Source organism: Platalea leucorodia (genome assembly GCF_965183815.1).
Source record: "Platalea leucorodia genome assembly, chromosome: 18".
NCBI classification, from domain to species: domain Eukaryota; kingdom Metazoa; phylum Chordata; class Aves; order Pelecaniformes; family Threskiornithidae; genus Platalea; species Platalea leucorodia.
Genome location: NC_138840.1, coordinates 2,624,476 through 2,639,375, shown reverse-complemented (window position 1 = coordinate 2,639,375; position 14,900 = coordinate 2,624,476). Strand labels below are relative to the sequence as shown.

The window sequence follows — 14,900 nt, the reverse complement described above, 5'->3', positions numbered from 1 at the left end:
AGATGGTGTTTTGTGATATCTGGAGACTTTTGTCGGTTCTGCAGTCGTACTCAGTGCCATAAACTCAGAGCATGTGAATTTGCTTTTTTCTTCCCATAAGCCCCTTCCTGTTATTTCTCAAATTTTTTTCACAGAAGATGTCGAGCCAAAACCTGCCGTCCTTTCCTGTAATGGTTAAACCCATTTCCCAGCCAAGTCACAGCCTCTTTATTTCTTCAGGTTAGCTTGCCTGCAGCTCACTCTAGAAGGTGGAGGAGGCCACCCAGAAGCTGAGACTCCCTGTAGAGAAAGAGATTTCATAGCCTGAGTGTGCACTTGCTGATTCATGTCTCCACAGCAGGAGGATCACTGAAGCTGCCAGCACTAGCACTGCACAAAGTGCTCTGCCTGTATGGTCAATGTATAGGCTTTTGTTATGATAAGCAAATATTGCAGTCAAACATCCGTTTCCAGATGTTTCTTTTCAACAACATAATGTTTTGCATTGAGAGTATCTGGAAAAGGTCAAACCCGACTCTCCAGCGTGAGGAGGAGGGTGGTATGGGATCACAATATGTGCCTGCTGCAAGGTTCCCATCAGAGCAGGCATTTGCTGCCAGATCCAGTGGCCCCCACAGCCTTAAAGTCTCCATCTCTGCTTCCTTCTCTGCAGGCTTTCGGCTGAATGCCTCCTCTTGGCCCATGTTCCTTCTGAAGACTCTGAATGGAGCAGAGATGGCTCCTGTCCGGATTTTTCACAAGGTATTTTATTGCACTGTTTGTGAAGCCATCCTTCTGGTGTGTCCCCTTTACCGCAGAGCACCAAAATCACAACTGGTGTCTCATGTGAGATCTGCTGATCCCAGAGGAGATGAGCATTGCCCAGCTTTGCCACGGTGCTGCTTCTCTAGGACAGATCCGTACCCTCTGCTGTTGGGTTGCAGCACTGTGGAGATGCAGACAGAGGTCTACAAAGAAAGTGGCTTGGGCTTCAGTGCTTGGGCTTGAGAGATGTGCTCGTTTTTCACTTGGGCTGCAGGTGCTACTCAGTCAGGAATGCAATAGGTGAAAGTCAGCACCTCTGTGAAACTTTTTAATGTACCAGAGCTTGCAAGGAGTGCAAATATTGCTGTGAGGCAGCACTGCAAGTATGATGTTGTAGTTTGTATTCTCACACCCTTAGTGAAGTCAGAGAGAGACAGAAGTCAGTCTAGAGGCATGCGCTGTGGTGTGGGATGGTTGGTGTGGAGTATCTCAAGTATAAAAGACTAGGAAGAGCAAGCCCCAGATAAGGATGGATGGCATCTCTCACATGCCTAACAAAGCTGAAGGTGAGGGAAGAATGATGGAGAGAGACTGTCATATCTCAGCTTTTCCTGCTCTGAGATAACAAGGTGAGAGTATCCTACAGAGGCTCTTTTCTTTGGAGCTTTATTTTCTGCCTGTGTTGCATGACAGACTTGTCCCGGGGTGCAGTGTTAACGTAGCACTGGCTGGGTTTGGTCCAGCAGCCGGGGGATGGCAGAGCAGTCAGTAGCAGACTTTGTTGCCTCTTGACTTAAAGGGCACGTGGTTGCGTAGCTGGGCCAGCCTGTGCACACCTAATTGGGGTTCAGATCCAGCCCACTAGCTCCCTTTTTCATCTGCTTGCGGAGGTGAGTTTGCTGATGGAGAGGACAGCCCTAGTCTGGGGAGGCACTGGCGTATCCTCTTTGAGCACATTTTCAACTTCTCCTTGTAGGAACCACCATCTCCATCCCAAAACTTCTTCAAGACAGGTATGAAGCTGGAGGCAGTGGACAGGAAGAACCCTCACTTCATCTGCCCGGCCACCATTGGGGAGGTGAGAGGTTCTGAGGTCCTCATAACATTTGATGGCTGGAGAGGTGCCTTCGATTACTGGTGCCGATATGATTCCCGGGACATCTTTCCCGTAGGCTGGTGCTCGCTGACTGGAGATAATCTGCAGCCCCCTGGAACAAAAGGTAAGGCCCACGTTGTTGCTTAGCTGTCTTCCTCCTCCACTCAGCTCTCAAAGAGCAACAAAACAGGCAGAGGCTAGCAGCAAGGACATCTGGGTGCCCTGTCTGGCTTTCTTACTGCTGCTTCATGCGTGGTAAAGGTACAGATGATCATACCTATTAGCAGTGTAACAGCCTGGTGTCAAGGTGCTAAGGAACAGCCATCCGTAAAGATGGGCAGGATGATGGCGCTCCGGAGGGATGGTGGTGCTGTACAACATTGCTGAGGTCTGCTCCTCTTCAGGAATTTCCTTGGAGTCTTTCCTGTGTCTCTGGAACACACGTTCCTAGGGACTTTTTCATGGGAGGACTGGGCTATTTGTGGATATAATAAGGGAATAATGAGAACTATTAAGTTGCAGGACTGCGCCTGTTTGTGCTTCTGACAGTTATCTTGCTCTGCCCTGTGCCATGATCTCTGCTGCGAACATGGAAAAAGCAGGTCTGTGTCAGGTCGTACCTGCCTCGTTCCTTGAGCCGTGATTGTTGGTTAGGAATGGTATTGGGGAACTTGCTGCCTTGCAAAGGTCCGAGCATTGGCTGTTGAGATTTTCAGGTGTGTCTCGAGCTTGTCCCTAGCTTGTCTCTAGCACTGCAGTTGCGTTTAGGACCAGGGGAGCTGTCACTGTCACTGTCCCCCTGCGCGTCCCTCTGGCGTTTGCTGGCTAGGCCAGCACACACCTGTCGGTGAAAGGAGAAGCAGGAGAGCAACCTAAGTAATCCACTTAGGAGGGGCATTTCTTTGATAAGACTGTTCCTCTTGAAAATCCAGGGTCAGCTTGTGCTCACCCTGGACAGCTGGTGCTTTCCTGCCGTCCCTTGATGTGAGCCATTGCTGTCCCCCATGCTGCAGGGCAGGGGGGTGACCTGAGGTCATCTCGCAGGGCCTGTCTGCAAGCCAAGCTGTGGGCTCCCCTCGGGTGGAGGTGATTTCTGTTATGGTTGGGAATTGAAAGGCACTCTCGCTGTTTATCTTGGATTTCTGCATTCGGCCTTGATGTTCCCAGCCTCTCCCTTGCTTCCTGCTATTCGTTTGCGTCCTGCCCGCTGCCGCCCTGCAGGCTCCACGGAGCTGCTGGGGACCTCCCGGCCGGTGGCTGACCCCTCCAGCAGTGCCCTGGAGCCAGGGGCTCTTGCCCAGCAGCTCTGAGGTGCTTCTCAGGTACTGCGCGAGTGGCTAAAGACATGTTTGTGTTGGGTGAGAGCGTTCCTGGCAGTAAACTGGGGGAGGAGTTTTCAGGAGCAAGGTGGAAGCTGCCTTCCCAGAAGTGGGAACCTCCGTCTGACCCGTGGCGCCTGGTGCAGGCAGCTCTGTTCCCCTCCAGCCTCACTGTGCCGGGGCTGAAGCTGTGAGCAAGCAGAGCATCCAGAAATAATGCCCCATCGTGGGGCTGACTCTGTGGTAATTTGGAGCCATCTCGAGAAGCGTTTGCTTCCTCCCTTGGCAGGCAGCAGTGACAGGCTCTCCCTCTCGCATTGGCTCCATCGGCAGCAGCTCTGCCGTTCCCACTCATGTACAAAAATAGTGAACCCCAAAAGTCACATCTCCCCGCTCCTAGGCAGAGGCGACCCTCACTCTCAGGCAGATTTCTGCTCTCTTTGCCGTGTTTTTCAAGTACCGGAGCAAGAGCAGGGGTTGGCAGAGCTTGCATGAGCCATGCAAAAATGCCGTGGAGTGGGGATCAGCCTTGTCTTTGTGGTATTATGCTTTCCTCTCTGTGGCTGCCCCCTCCCTTTCCTGCCCCAGACTTTCCAATTTCCACTTTGTGGAATTAAACCCAAAGAAGGGAGCGCTGGGAACTTTCCTCGTCTGTCATTAAATTCCTCCCTTGTTCCTTTACTCCTCGGCCTTGCTTTGGAGGATGGTTGAGCACAGTCCTCCCAGGACCTGAGAGTGCTGCTCTTGGCAGGGTTGGAGGAAGCTTCACCACAGAGGGACCCCCCTTTCCTTCAGCTCCAATAAAACTTCCCTGTGTGCCAGCCTGCAGGACCATGCGGTGGAGTCGGGGAGGCTCCCATTCCTGGTGGGAATTCCCCTTAAATCAGGGAGACATGGGGAGACGTGCGGGAGGTCAGTGCTAACCATGGTTATACCAGGCTCTGCTCACGTACCGCACTGACCGTCTTGCCCCGAGCCGATGGGTGCCGGCAGGGTGAGGTGCTTGGGGGAGCTGAGAAGTCCTGCGAAGAGTTAACTCCATCAAGACTGACGGCTTCCTGGGGCTGAGGAAAAGAGGCCTCGAAATGAGCTCATGTTCAAGGGAAGCAGAAGTTCAAAGAGGCCAGGCATGTTTATTTAATGCTGGTAACTTAATTCAGCTCTAATCTGTCCCTTCTGCTGGTTGCCAGCAGAGGTGGAGGAGTGCGGGGCTTCTCCCAGGCACATCCCCTCTCCGGCTCTGGGGCCTCCCGCTCCCGCCAGTGTTTGCTTAGCTGGGGCGGCTGGGCAGGGTGCTGGTGGAACTGGGGCCCGGCCAGCCTCGCCGAGGGGAGCTTTCAGGAGGGCACGTGTGTGTGTGAAGGGAGGAAAGGGAGGTCAAACGGCGAGGAGGAACAGCGCTCTGCGCGCCAGGTTGGTGATTACATCGCTGTCAGGCTGTGCTGTCTCTGCGGTGGCCCGCTGCGAGAGCTCCGCCGCAGCCGGCGGCCAGACGGCTGCAGACTCCCGGGCGTCATGGAGCTCCTCTCTCAATGCAGCACAGCTTGGAGCTGGGGGGTTCAAATAAACACAGGCCGCAGGGGAAACGTAGCTCCGGGGGTGCCTCTGCATGCCGTTGGTCCTGATCCTCTCGGTTCCGCGTCAGCCTGCGGCCTGGGCTGGAGGTCGGCTCTGCTGGGCTTACGGAGCAGGGCGAAATGCGGCAGAGCGCGTCCTGTGCGTCCTCAGCTTCTCCGCGCCGGCTTGGCGGCAGTCGGGGAAGGCGGGTCCCCGTGACCGTCCCCAAGGGAGGGGGGCTTTGCGGGGTGCAGCAGCCTTCCTCCGGCTTCCCACCCGCGCCAGCGGGGCACTCCCAGGGCTGTCTCTTGGGCAGGAATCCCCGCTCCACTCCTCACGTGTCGTGTATGGCATCTTATGTGTCTTCATGCCTCTTACACACGTGCTTTTTTACCCTTAAACACATATCCTGGGCTTTTAGGAATATAAGGTGAGGTGGATTTCCTACACTAAGTGCTGGATGGCAGCTTTGAGCTCTGCTGGAAGGGCAGACTGTGTTTGTGATAATGTTAACTGCAGTTACTTTGCACAGGAGGTGCTCGTGACTTGTGGGTTCACTTTAAAGCTTTAGAAATTAGCTTTTTTTGACTGTTTCTGGAAGAGCTGTTTGCATGTCTGTTCTTACTGAGTCAAGCAGTCATCCTAGAGAAATATCGATTGAGAAATATTTATCTATCACAGCACACATACAAAAACGAGCTGAATTAAGGTTTTGTGGGACATCGAACCTAAACTTACTGCAAAGGTTTTGGACTTTCCTGTTGCATGGTGTTGTCAGAGTTTCAGAATTAGGGCAAAAGAGGAGAATGGTGTTTCCCCATCTTTAGATACTGCAGCACACAAAACCGAGGCCAAAATACACGGCATGCACATTACTTAACAAGGTGGATTTTTTCAACATAAGACCCTGAAGGTGTGTTGGGTAGGGAAGGAATTATCCACATCTGCCAGGCCTGCGTGCTTTTCCGTTTGAGTCATGTAGTGACTCAACTGACATGGTAGATACAGTGCAGGAGGTAGCTGATATTTCTCAAGCTGAGAGCTTCCAGGTTTGGATTAAGTTGTGACGCACATAAGCAGTGTACGGGTCTGTGCACTGCAGCGATGTCAGGCGGGAATGTACGTTGGGAGGAAGAGATGGAAGGAGTAAAATACATAGGTCGGCTGTTGTGAGTTAGCCCCCGTGGGCAGCTGAGCCCCCCCAGCCGCTCGCTCACCCTCCCAGCAGGATGGGATACAGAATCAGAAGGGTAAAAGTGCGAAAACTGGTGGATTGAGATACAGATGGTTTAACAGGTAAAGCAAAAGCGGCACGAGCAAGGCAAAGCCAGACGTTCATTCCCTGCTTCTCGTCGGCATGCAGGTGCTCAGCCACATCCAGGAAAGCAGGGCTCCATCACGCCTAGCAGTGACTTGGGAAGACAAATGCCATCACTCCAAACGTCCCCCCCCTTCCTCCTTCTTCCTTCAGTTTTCCATGCGGAGCCCAGCGTCATACGGAGTGGGATACAGGCCCTTGGGCAGCCGGGGTCACCTGTGCCCGCTCCCAGCCTGTGTGCTGGCCGGGCACCACCAGAAACAGAGACCTTGACACTGTGCAAGTCCAGCCCAGCAACAGCTAAAACACGGGTGTGTTATCAACACTGTTTTGGTCACAAATCCAAAACACAACACCCTACGAGCTATTATTAAAGTAAGTTAACTCTAGCCTAGCCAAAACCAGCACAGTACTTCTGAAAAAACTTTTGAAGGCATTTTACTTTTTCTAAACTTCCTGCTCCCTGGGGAGTCGGGGGGCAACTCGAGCTTTCATGGCTCTTCAATAGGACAGAAACAATCCTATTCTCAGGTCACTGATATAAGTGGAGCGTGGATTTGGAAAGCTGCTTTGGAGATTCCCTCTCCATTAAAAGCAGTACAGAAAATCAATACTTAGGATCGACCTAAAGAATGAGGATTGTTGGTTAGTTACTTTAAATCATGTCTGGGGAGAAAGAGAGCGAGAGAGCCGCACACACAAATGGAGGTGCCGATGCTAAGGTTCAGGGCAAAACAGACTGAAGAGGGAAATACGAGACTGTGATAAAAATCACTGAGAAGGAAGAAGAAAGAGATAAGAGGCTGGTTAATGATTGTAGTTTCCGGGGCCACCCGCCCTCGCCAGGGAGGTGAGATCCCCATCAACAGAGGCCTTGCAGAGAGGAGATGCCTCCGCTTCTGTTATCCATGGGAAAATTGGGTTTTCACAACCCATCACAGACTAGAGGGAAGTTCAGCCCTTTGTAGTCAGGGAAACACAGGCTGGAAGAGGACCCATGAGAAGTTACTTTCCTTTCTGAAGTGGTTTGTAGGATGGAGAGCTGTGAGCCCCTGGGGGAAGAGAGAAACCAATCTGAGGTCTTGTCAGGTCCCTCTGCGAGGGAGCTTCCAGCTCTGAGCCCTTCACCCGAGGAGGCGATGCACCGAGGAGTCTGTCTGCACCAGGTAAAGGGACACAGGCTGGGAAAAAGGGGACTTTTTATGCCTATACATGCTGATTGCGGGCACAGGAATCTTAGAGGTTTTCTGCAAGGTGTGGGTCTTTGCACAAGAAATCACGTAGAACTCTCTTATTTACACACTAGCTTTAAATTTCAAAGAAATGCCTGCATTTTTCTGGGGTTTATGCTACAGTATCAGGAACTTTAGCTGTGATTTGTCTCAAAAAGTGTGAGACGTTTACAGGACCCCCCAGGAGCCCTGCTTACAGCTGAGTGCTGGTGGCTCTGTGGACGATCCCAACAGTACTGCTGCTGGAAGCTGCTGTGGCAGGGGCAGGCTTCCCTGCAGCTCGTTTTCCAGGTCCTGAGAAATCCAGATTTAATCCATGCCTGCCCTAGGACCTTCCCCACACGCACATGCATACACACACTTCCTCCACTGTAATAGCATCCCGTAAGTCTGCTCACCCGTGTTTAGTACCGCACTGCTGGAGGGCAGGGAAACACTCTAAGCTTAAAAACAAGCATGCAGGGACACACGCAGCCTGCAGCAACCTGCTCGCAGTCGCAGGTATCGCCATCAAAGTCTGTAACTCAGAAGGTTCTTGCGCCATTCCTCCATTTGGGCTATGCCTCCAGCTGATGCTGGGTTCCTCTGGAGTTCCCTGGTGGGTTCATTCCACCCTTTTCCACCCTTCTGGATGCTCTGTAACAGAGAGGGGTGCCGCCGTGCTGTGCGTGGGAGAGGGGCAGCAGTGAAAGTGTTAAGGCTGGGCGGTCAGAGCTGGAAGCAGCTCCGGCGCTGGAATTTGGAGGAGTGGAGTTGCTGCCTTGGCACCAGCCCAGCTGGCGGGGAGGCCCCGCGCCCAGCCAGGTCGGGAGAGCGAATGCGGAGCACGTCCTCCCCTGCCAAGGCCAACGGGGAGCTGCAGCCAGGGCACTGGAGACCCTGGTGCTCGGTGCAGTTAAAGAGCAGGCTCTTGCCTTGACTGCCTTCACCTGGGTCTGCTGTGAGCTGTCAGCACGCTGCTCCCTCTCCCTGGGCTTGGCTGCCTTGAGAGCGTTTCCCTCTGCTTGCAAAGCAAGCAAAAGTTAATAGTTTTAGATAGTTACCATGGGGATATGTTGAAGTGGAGCTCACATCCACTCCTGGACTCGCCATCTGTTGCACGCATTACACAGCCTGCCCGTATTGCCGAAGAGACCGGAGCGTGCCGGCAGGGCCTGGCCTGCCCTGCGTGGGTGCTGCGCCGGGAGCGGTAACTCCAGGAGGTAACGGAGGCACAGAATGCTGACCCTGGATAGAAAGTTCATGAAGTCCTTCATCTCTCGTCACCATTGCTGCCGTGTGATTTATTGGTTAGCTGCTTGGTGTCTTCAAATGACGATGATGATCAGATGCTAGATTTTCTGCCCATGGGCAAAGGTATTGTGTATTTTATGACTTTTATTTATTTTTGACGTTGCTTGGTTTCTCTTCCTCCTGCGGGGCGAGAACACAGCGGTGGGTGGAGGTGCTTCATCAGGAGTAGCTGACAGGGTAACACTCAGGTGAGCTCCTGTGCTTTGCTGCTTGGAGAAGATGGAAAAATACTGATTAGTGTCGCTTCAGGACTGGGCTGGGATTGGGAGCTCATACATCAAGCTGGGTGACGTTTGTTTGTGTCGAGGTGGCTGGGTTTGGGACCACACAGGTAGAGCTTATGTACCGACGGCGGGAGAACGTTACACAAAGAAGTTGAGCATTTTCTCTCTTATCCACAAGTCTAATGTACATGCAGCCATGGCACCTCCGTGTTGCTGCCTTCGAGACCGCTATCGGAAGATCCCAAGAGAAACTCTTGAGCTGTTTAAAGCACAGAGCCAAGGTGCTAAGCAGTAATCCTGGCTCGGCTCGGATTTGTGTCCTGGAATACGCGTTGGCTTTGGAGGTCTGGGGGCTTGAACAAGAGCAGCGCTGCAGGAGGGTGTGCTGCTCCCGCGGCCCTCGTTGGATGCCGACGGTGCCCGCGGTTCAGCAAACAGCAAATCTGTGGCTCAATGGGATGGTGAATCTGTCGTGTCAGAGACCTGATGTTACTGTGTGATGTCTTGGGGCTGGCGAGAGCCTCTGCGAAGAGGAGCTGATCTGGGAAAGGCAAAGTTTCCACCGTCCCCCAGCCTGTCCTTAATACCAGTGTCTCGGCCTTCTTCCCAACTTGAGTTTTCCTCATGTGTTTTATTCTGAAATATTTCATAACCCAGAGAGCCTGGGTTGTATTGAGGATGTTTCCTTCCCTTTTCCATCCTCCTTCCTGGCCCAAAACAGCATTTCAAAATCTCAGGACGTTACTGCGTCTTTGCAGGAGGTTTCTGCAGGAGCATCGCTGGTGAAACCTTCCGCTCTTTGGGTGGGCAACGCTGGGGTCGCCGCTCCGTTTCTGCAAGATCTCTGACCAGTAACAACACTTCTGCTGCTGGGATGTGGTGCAGGGCTGTGCGTGAAGCGTGTGTAGGCTGAAGGTCTGAGTGCTTTCGGGATGGAACTGGACAAACTCAAGGAAGAGCAGCGGGCCAGGTCTTTTATTTCTGGGGGTCTAAAAGTGTCTGACTCAGGATGTCCTGAGCTGCTGGTTACAGGCAGGGCTGGTGTCTCGGCCTACCCATCCTCTGCTGCTGGGTTTGGAAGCAGAGTTAAATAAGTCTAAGTGCGCCCAGTGTAACAGTTTGTATATCTTGAGGAGAGCCACAGGGAGCGCACGGTTTCCCATCTAGATGAAGTGTTTTAAACACTTACTACTAAGAAGCTTCGCATCGAGGATTTAAGGCTCTGCGCCGAGATTCTGCCTGTCACCAGCACGCATATGCCAGCCCTTGGTGACAGGAGCTTGGTCCCTTGTAGGGACGTGGCTTCTGATGCGGGCAAGCGCCAGAGGAACCACAATCATCAACCCGATTCTCCTCGCAAAGGTCTGTAAAGGCTGTGCACTGTTAATGGGATGGCTGTGATCAGAGCAGCGTATGCGCCTATATAGGGGAGAAATGGGCCCATTTGGTGGGATTTTTCACAGTGACATCATGGGAGCAAGAACGTTACATTATCTTCTCATCGCCTACTGGGTAGTTTCTACATTTTTTTGTTTCCTCCCCATTTTTTGGAGAGGGGAAGTAAATGCTGTTGAGCCCAGCTCTGACCCTCGCTTTGGTGAACAGGTATATGTTGCCACGGCGTGCGTTTTATTGAATCTAGGAGCTTCGTACTGAATATACAACCCCACTTGTTATAAAGAGCGGACCTTTTGCAGCGTTGTCACAGTTCTCCTCTTGATCTTTGGTATTTTTATAACTTCTGAACAGCTTTAAAAACAACAAAAGGTGGAATAAACCGCACCCACCTAGCAGTCTCCTTGTTCTTTGTGCGCTGATACGTTGAAGGTGTTCTGCTAATATTTAACCAGAAGCCAAAGCTAAAAAAAGAGCTTCAGAGAAGATCTGAACAAGCAGAAACCCCAGGAGCAGTCCTGAATAGCCTGAATACGGCAAGAGTACGGAAACATTTTGATTCTCAACATGGGGCTTTGGAAACCCACTGATAATTAACTCCCAGGGTAGAAGACATGATCAGTCACTAGATTGCCTGTGGTGGCCTCTCATGCCACGTATTTTCACTGAATGTGTGTCCTTGAGCTAGCTGGATATAAATAGCCATGCCGTCGCAAACTTCCCGCGGGCTGTAAATCTGTGAAGAAAGTCAGGACCTGTGTCCTGCCGCAGGCGTAGTTCGGGGTGGCTTGGGCGTGCTTGCACAAGCTGAAGTCTCACCCAGGCTGCAGGTTGGTTGCTTCCTAAGACCACGGCTCTGGGATTTTCTTGAGGACTGCTCTGTGGACCAGACATGCGTCAGTCATCCCTGGTGCTTCTGGCAGCCCTCGGTGGGTGCGTGCTCTGCTGATGGCCTCTCCTGAAGCACCAAGCCTGGAAGGGCTGCAGCACGACGGTTTTCCAGAGGTGTGGAACTGAGTTTATGTATGTTGTTGGTGTCTGTGTCAGGACCAAAGGTGCCAGTTCTGCTCAGGTACCATCTGCTGAACGGCTCCGGGGGGTCACGGGTCGGCTCCTGCGGTTGCTGCTGGAGCACTCACCATGTGTCCGCAGGCACTGCCAGGCAGACGATCTCAGCCTGGCTTTGGGGTAATCAAATTAAGCTTGAGTATTGAAGTTCAGATTTTTACTTGATTTTGTTCTGACTTTGCCAGTAAATGCTGGCATTGCCATTTCTCTTGGAGCTCCCTGATTGCCCCCGTGTGGCTCCTTTCCCCCACTAGTGCATCTCCTCAGTCAGGAGCTTGAGTTTCAACTCTGCTGATGTGTTTCTCACGCTGGAGCTGCCAATCTCAGTTTTCATCTCCTTTTTGTGGTTCTGAATTTCTCTGTTTTAATTCCATAGCTGCTTCACAGCTGATTAAAACAACACACTGCTACAACAGCGTTATTTTTGCAGTGGACTGGAGAAGGTGAGACTAATAGGGGGTTCGCAGCAAGCAAGAACCCAGGTTGTGTTGCATCCAGTTTATCTGGAATAAGAGGCAGTGGGATGGGGACAGGAGGAAAACTGCTGATTTGGGATGCGAAGAGGGTGATGATAGACAAATTTGGCATTTGCTTGTCCTCTGCATTTGAAGGTAGGCTCATTGCAGCTCCTTGTTGTCCGACCTGGTGGCTGGGCTAGGAGGAGGACCCGTGCTCCAGACAGGCTGGGGGAGCTGGTAGCCCCTGTGCTCTTGGCTGCACCTGCAAAGGAGCATCTAACTGGCCTTGCAGGACTGGACCCAGAGTTAAGTTGTCTGAGCACTGGAGAAGAAACGATGCCGGCCCAAAGAGTGCAAGCCAAGGCCACCAGCTTTGTAAAAATGGGCTGCAAAGATTGCTGGACACTGGCTCATACAAGCGAGTGTTTCTCTAAGGGTGATGAGGATAGTCTGCATACAATAAATAACAGCGCTGTTGCAGTAGGGGCTGTAATTCTGTTGAGGGCTCCCTGTGCAATCCAGATCTGCACGCTAAATCCCTCGAACCAGCCCCACTGTCCAAAGCTGCCATTTTTCTCTGCAGTGTAGATGCCTGTGCCAGGTCCGTTCCCAGCATGATCTCTCTGCTCCTTTTTTTGCCTTCTGGGAGCTGGAAGAGGGGATGGCAGGGAAAAGAGGGGCTGAAGAAGCAGGAATGTGCTGCTCCTCCAAACTCCAGCCGTATAATTGGCAGCATGAGACGTTTATGGCTGGTTGTGCAGATGTTCAACAGCAAACATGCTGGGAGCTGAGGGGCTTACGAGCTGCTGTTCAGGGAGAAGCTTGCTTGGCTGCTCCAGTGGTGGCAGGCACGATGCCCTTTTCCCTTTTCCAAATGCTAGCCTTCGCAGTATTTTATGAAAAAGATGCATAACTAAGTTTACCCATTCATTTTATAATGCTACCCAGTAGATACAAAGCAGTTCATTTCTTTCCTGTATGGAGGAGAAATAAGACCTGGGTTTGGGGACTAAGTAAATCTGTGTGCTCAGCACTAAACTGAAAATGACTTTTGCTGAGGACAACGATTTGGGCATCCTTGCTCTTCACAGTGCTGTCGCTGTCTTTGTCTCTGATCATGAGCCAGTCACTTATCTCTGTTTATTTTGCCATCAGCAGAACGGGACTGGGCTGACCCCCAGGGCATTTTGATGAATAAGTCTATTGTGTTGCGTGTCCGTAACACTTGTTGTGCCGGCTCTCAAAGCACTTTCCCCCTGCGTTGAGGAATATCTGCACACATATCTTTGTACTCTAAAAGGCATCAGTAACTGCTAAGTAATAATTACAGTTACTGTCTCTGAAATGATGCTGGAAATGGGTTAAAAACATTAAAAGATATTTTACATTGTATGCTAAGCAGAAGAGCCAAAGCAGTGTGAAGGAACTCTTAAAAATGTTCAATCTGATCAAAGAGTTTTCTTAATAGGATCGGTGAAGGGCAGACTCGGGGTGGCTCTCAGCACGCAGCGGGGCAAGGCAAAGCTTGGCCCTGGCTGAAGATATCCCTGGAAAGGCTGGAACTCTGCGGAACTGAGAATCCAGGGATCGGCCCCAGCTTTGGAGGCTTTTTGTTTGATTTTTAACCAGTGTAATGAGAATGTCTATTCAGTTCGTTTCTACCATGATGTCCAACGTCCTCATCTCTCATTTTTCCAAAGTGAGATCTTTTTCCCTGGCTCGCTCTGGCCACTGCTGTGCTTTGAGCTGTTCTTGTGCAGTTAACATTACAGCCCAAGCTCTCCCTCCTGAAGGAGCACCAGGCAGCTCAGAGCCCATCATTTTGCATCTGAAGGTAGGAGTGGTTTTCTCCACGCTTATTACTTTATATTTATCGGCATGACAGTCACCTGCTGTTTTCTTGCCCTGAAACTTGGTCTCCTAGCTTCTCTCTGGAGCTGCTCACGGGCTGCCACCGTCCTGTCTGCCCTGGGAAGTGTGAATCGGGAGAAGACTTTCTCACCTCGCTTATCCGCTCACCCGGTCGCTCATGAATACATTGAGCAGTACAGATCCCGCTGCGGATCCCTGCGCACTCCACGTAGACCTCTTTCCTCCCCAAGAATGACTGTGTGCCCCTACCTCTTCTAACCCTTGATTTATCTCTATAGAAACCTTCCTTCTTATCCCATGGCTCTTTAGTTTTTATAAAAGCCTTTGGTGAGGATCTCGGAGGCTTTGTGGAAAGGCAGGTAGGCTGTGTCACATCCATCCACGTGGTCGCTGACCAGTCCAGACCCTTGCAGATTCGCAAGGCCAGGTTTCTGTTACAGAAGCTCAGATGCTGCCCAAGAGGGTCACATTCCTCTCGGAGGCCGTGTTATTGCATAAAGCCTCAGTTTTAGTTTGAAAAATGTTTTAACCAGATGCACTTTCTGCTTGGGTAAAATTAGCTGCTTGGGTTTAGCAAATGACGGGGTGAATGGGGCAGACGGTGATGCACAGGAGGGCAGCCTTGGTGATGCAAAGGTCTCTTTGGGTTGTGAGTTCTGGGGTTTGATTTGTATGAGCAGATCCTGCAGGTCCAGAATAGTGGTTTTCTGGTCTTCAGCAGCGCCGACTGCAATCTTCAGTTGTTCTTACGTATCCGTGTGTGGTTATAATTAGAGGCAGGACATCTGGGACGTTTTGCGATACTGTTATTGGTCTGGCACTTCAGGCAAGTCACTAAACCTCCAGCTGTCCGTGTGTTGCCCAGTGTCTCTGAGATGTGTTGCAAGGTGTAGTGAACGCCTGGGGAGTTTTTTTTTAAGATCCCTGGCTGCACTGCCTTCGAAAGTGCCGAGTGTAATTACTAGTATGGTTTAGGGCACACAGGAATGCTGCCTTGAGAGCTGTAAATGTAAGACTTGGGCAAAAAGCAAATAGCAGTTGCTGGTATCACTGTGACTCTTGAGACTTTTTTTTTTTTCAGTTGTTTTATTTTTGTAAATAAAACAAGCATAAAAATGCCACAGCTTGTGCCAGTGGGATGTACAGTGGCATCTGCAGTGCACAGAGCTCATCCAAGCGCATGCAAACAATTAAAATAAGAAAATTGCTGCTCCAGACCGTGCAGATTTCTGAGCGTTTAAGAAACGGGACACTCCTGGTGAATGTTCAGAGCTTTTCTCAGGTCCAGCAAATGCCTAAGACATTGCTTTAGTTTTAAGCTCTT

At 51.3% G+C, this 14,900-nt stretch overlaps 1 protein-coding gene across 14 annotated transcripts in view; it reads left to right on the top strand.

Moving 5' to 3' along the window:
- The window catches only part of SCMH1 (Scm polycomb group protein homolog 1), a 74,731-nt gene that overhangs the window by 32,655 nt on the left and 27,176 nt on the right, over positions 1-14,900 (top strand). For all 14 annotated transcript variants that reach the window (XM_082329722.1, XM_082329733.1, XM_082329729.1 and 11 more), the window contains 2 exons: positions 653-741; positions 1,721-1,964. In XM_082329722.1, coding sequence (XP_082185848.1) covers positions 653-741; positions 1,721-1,964 — 333 coding nt within the window. The remainder of the gene's footprint in view (positions 1-652; positions 742-1,720; positions 1,965-14,900) is intronic.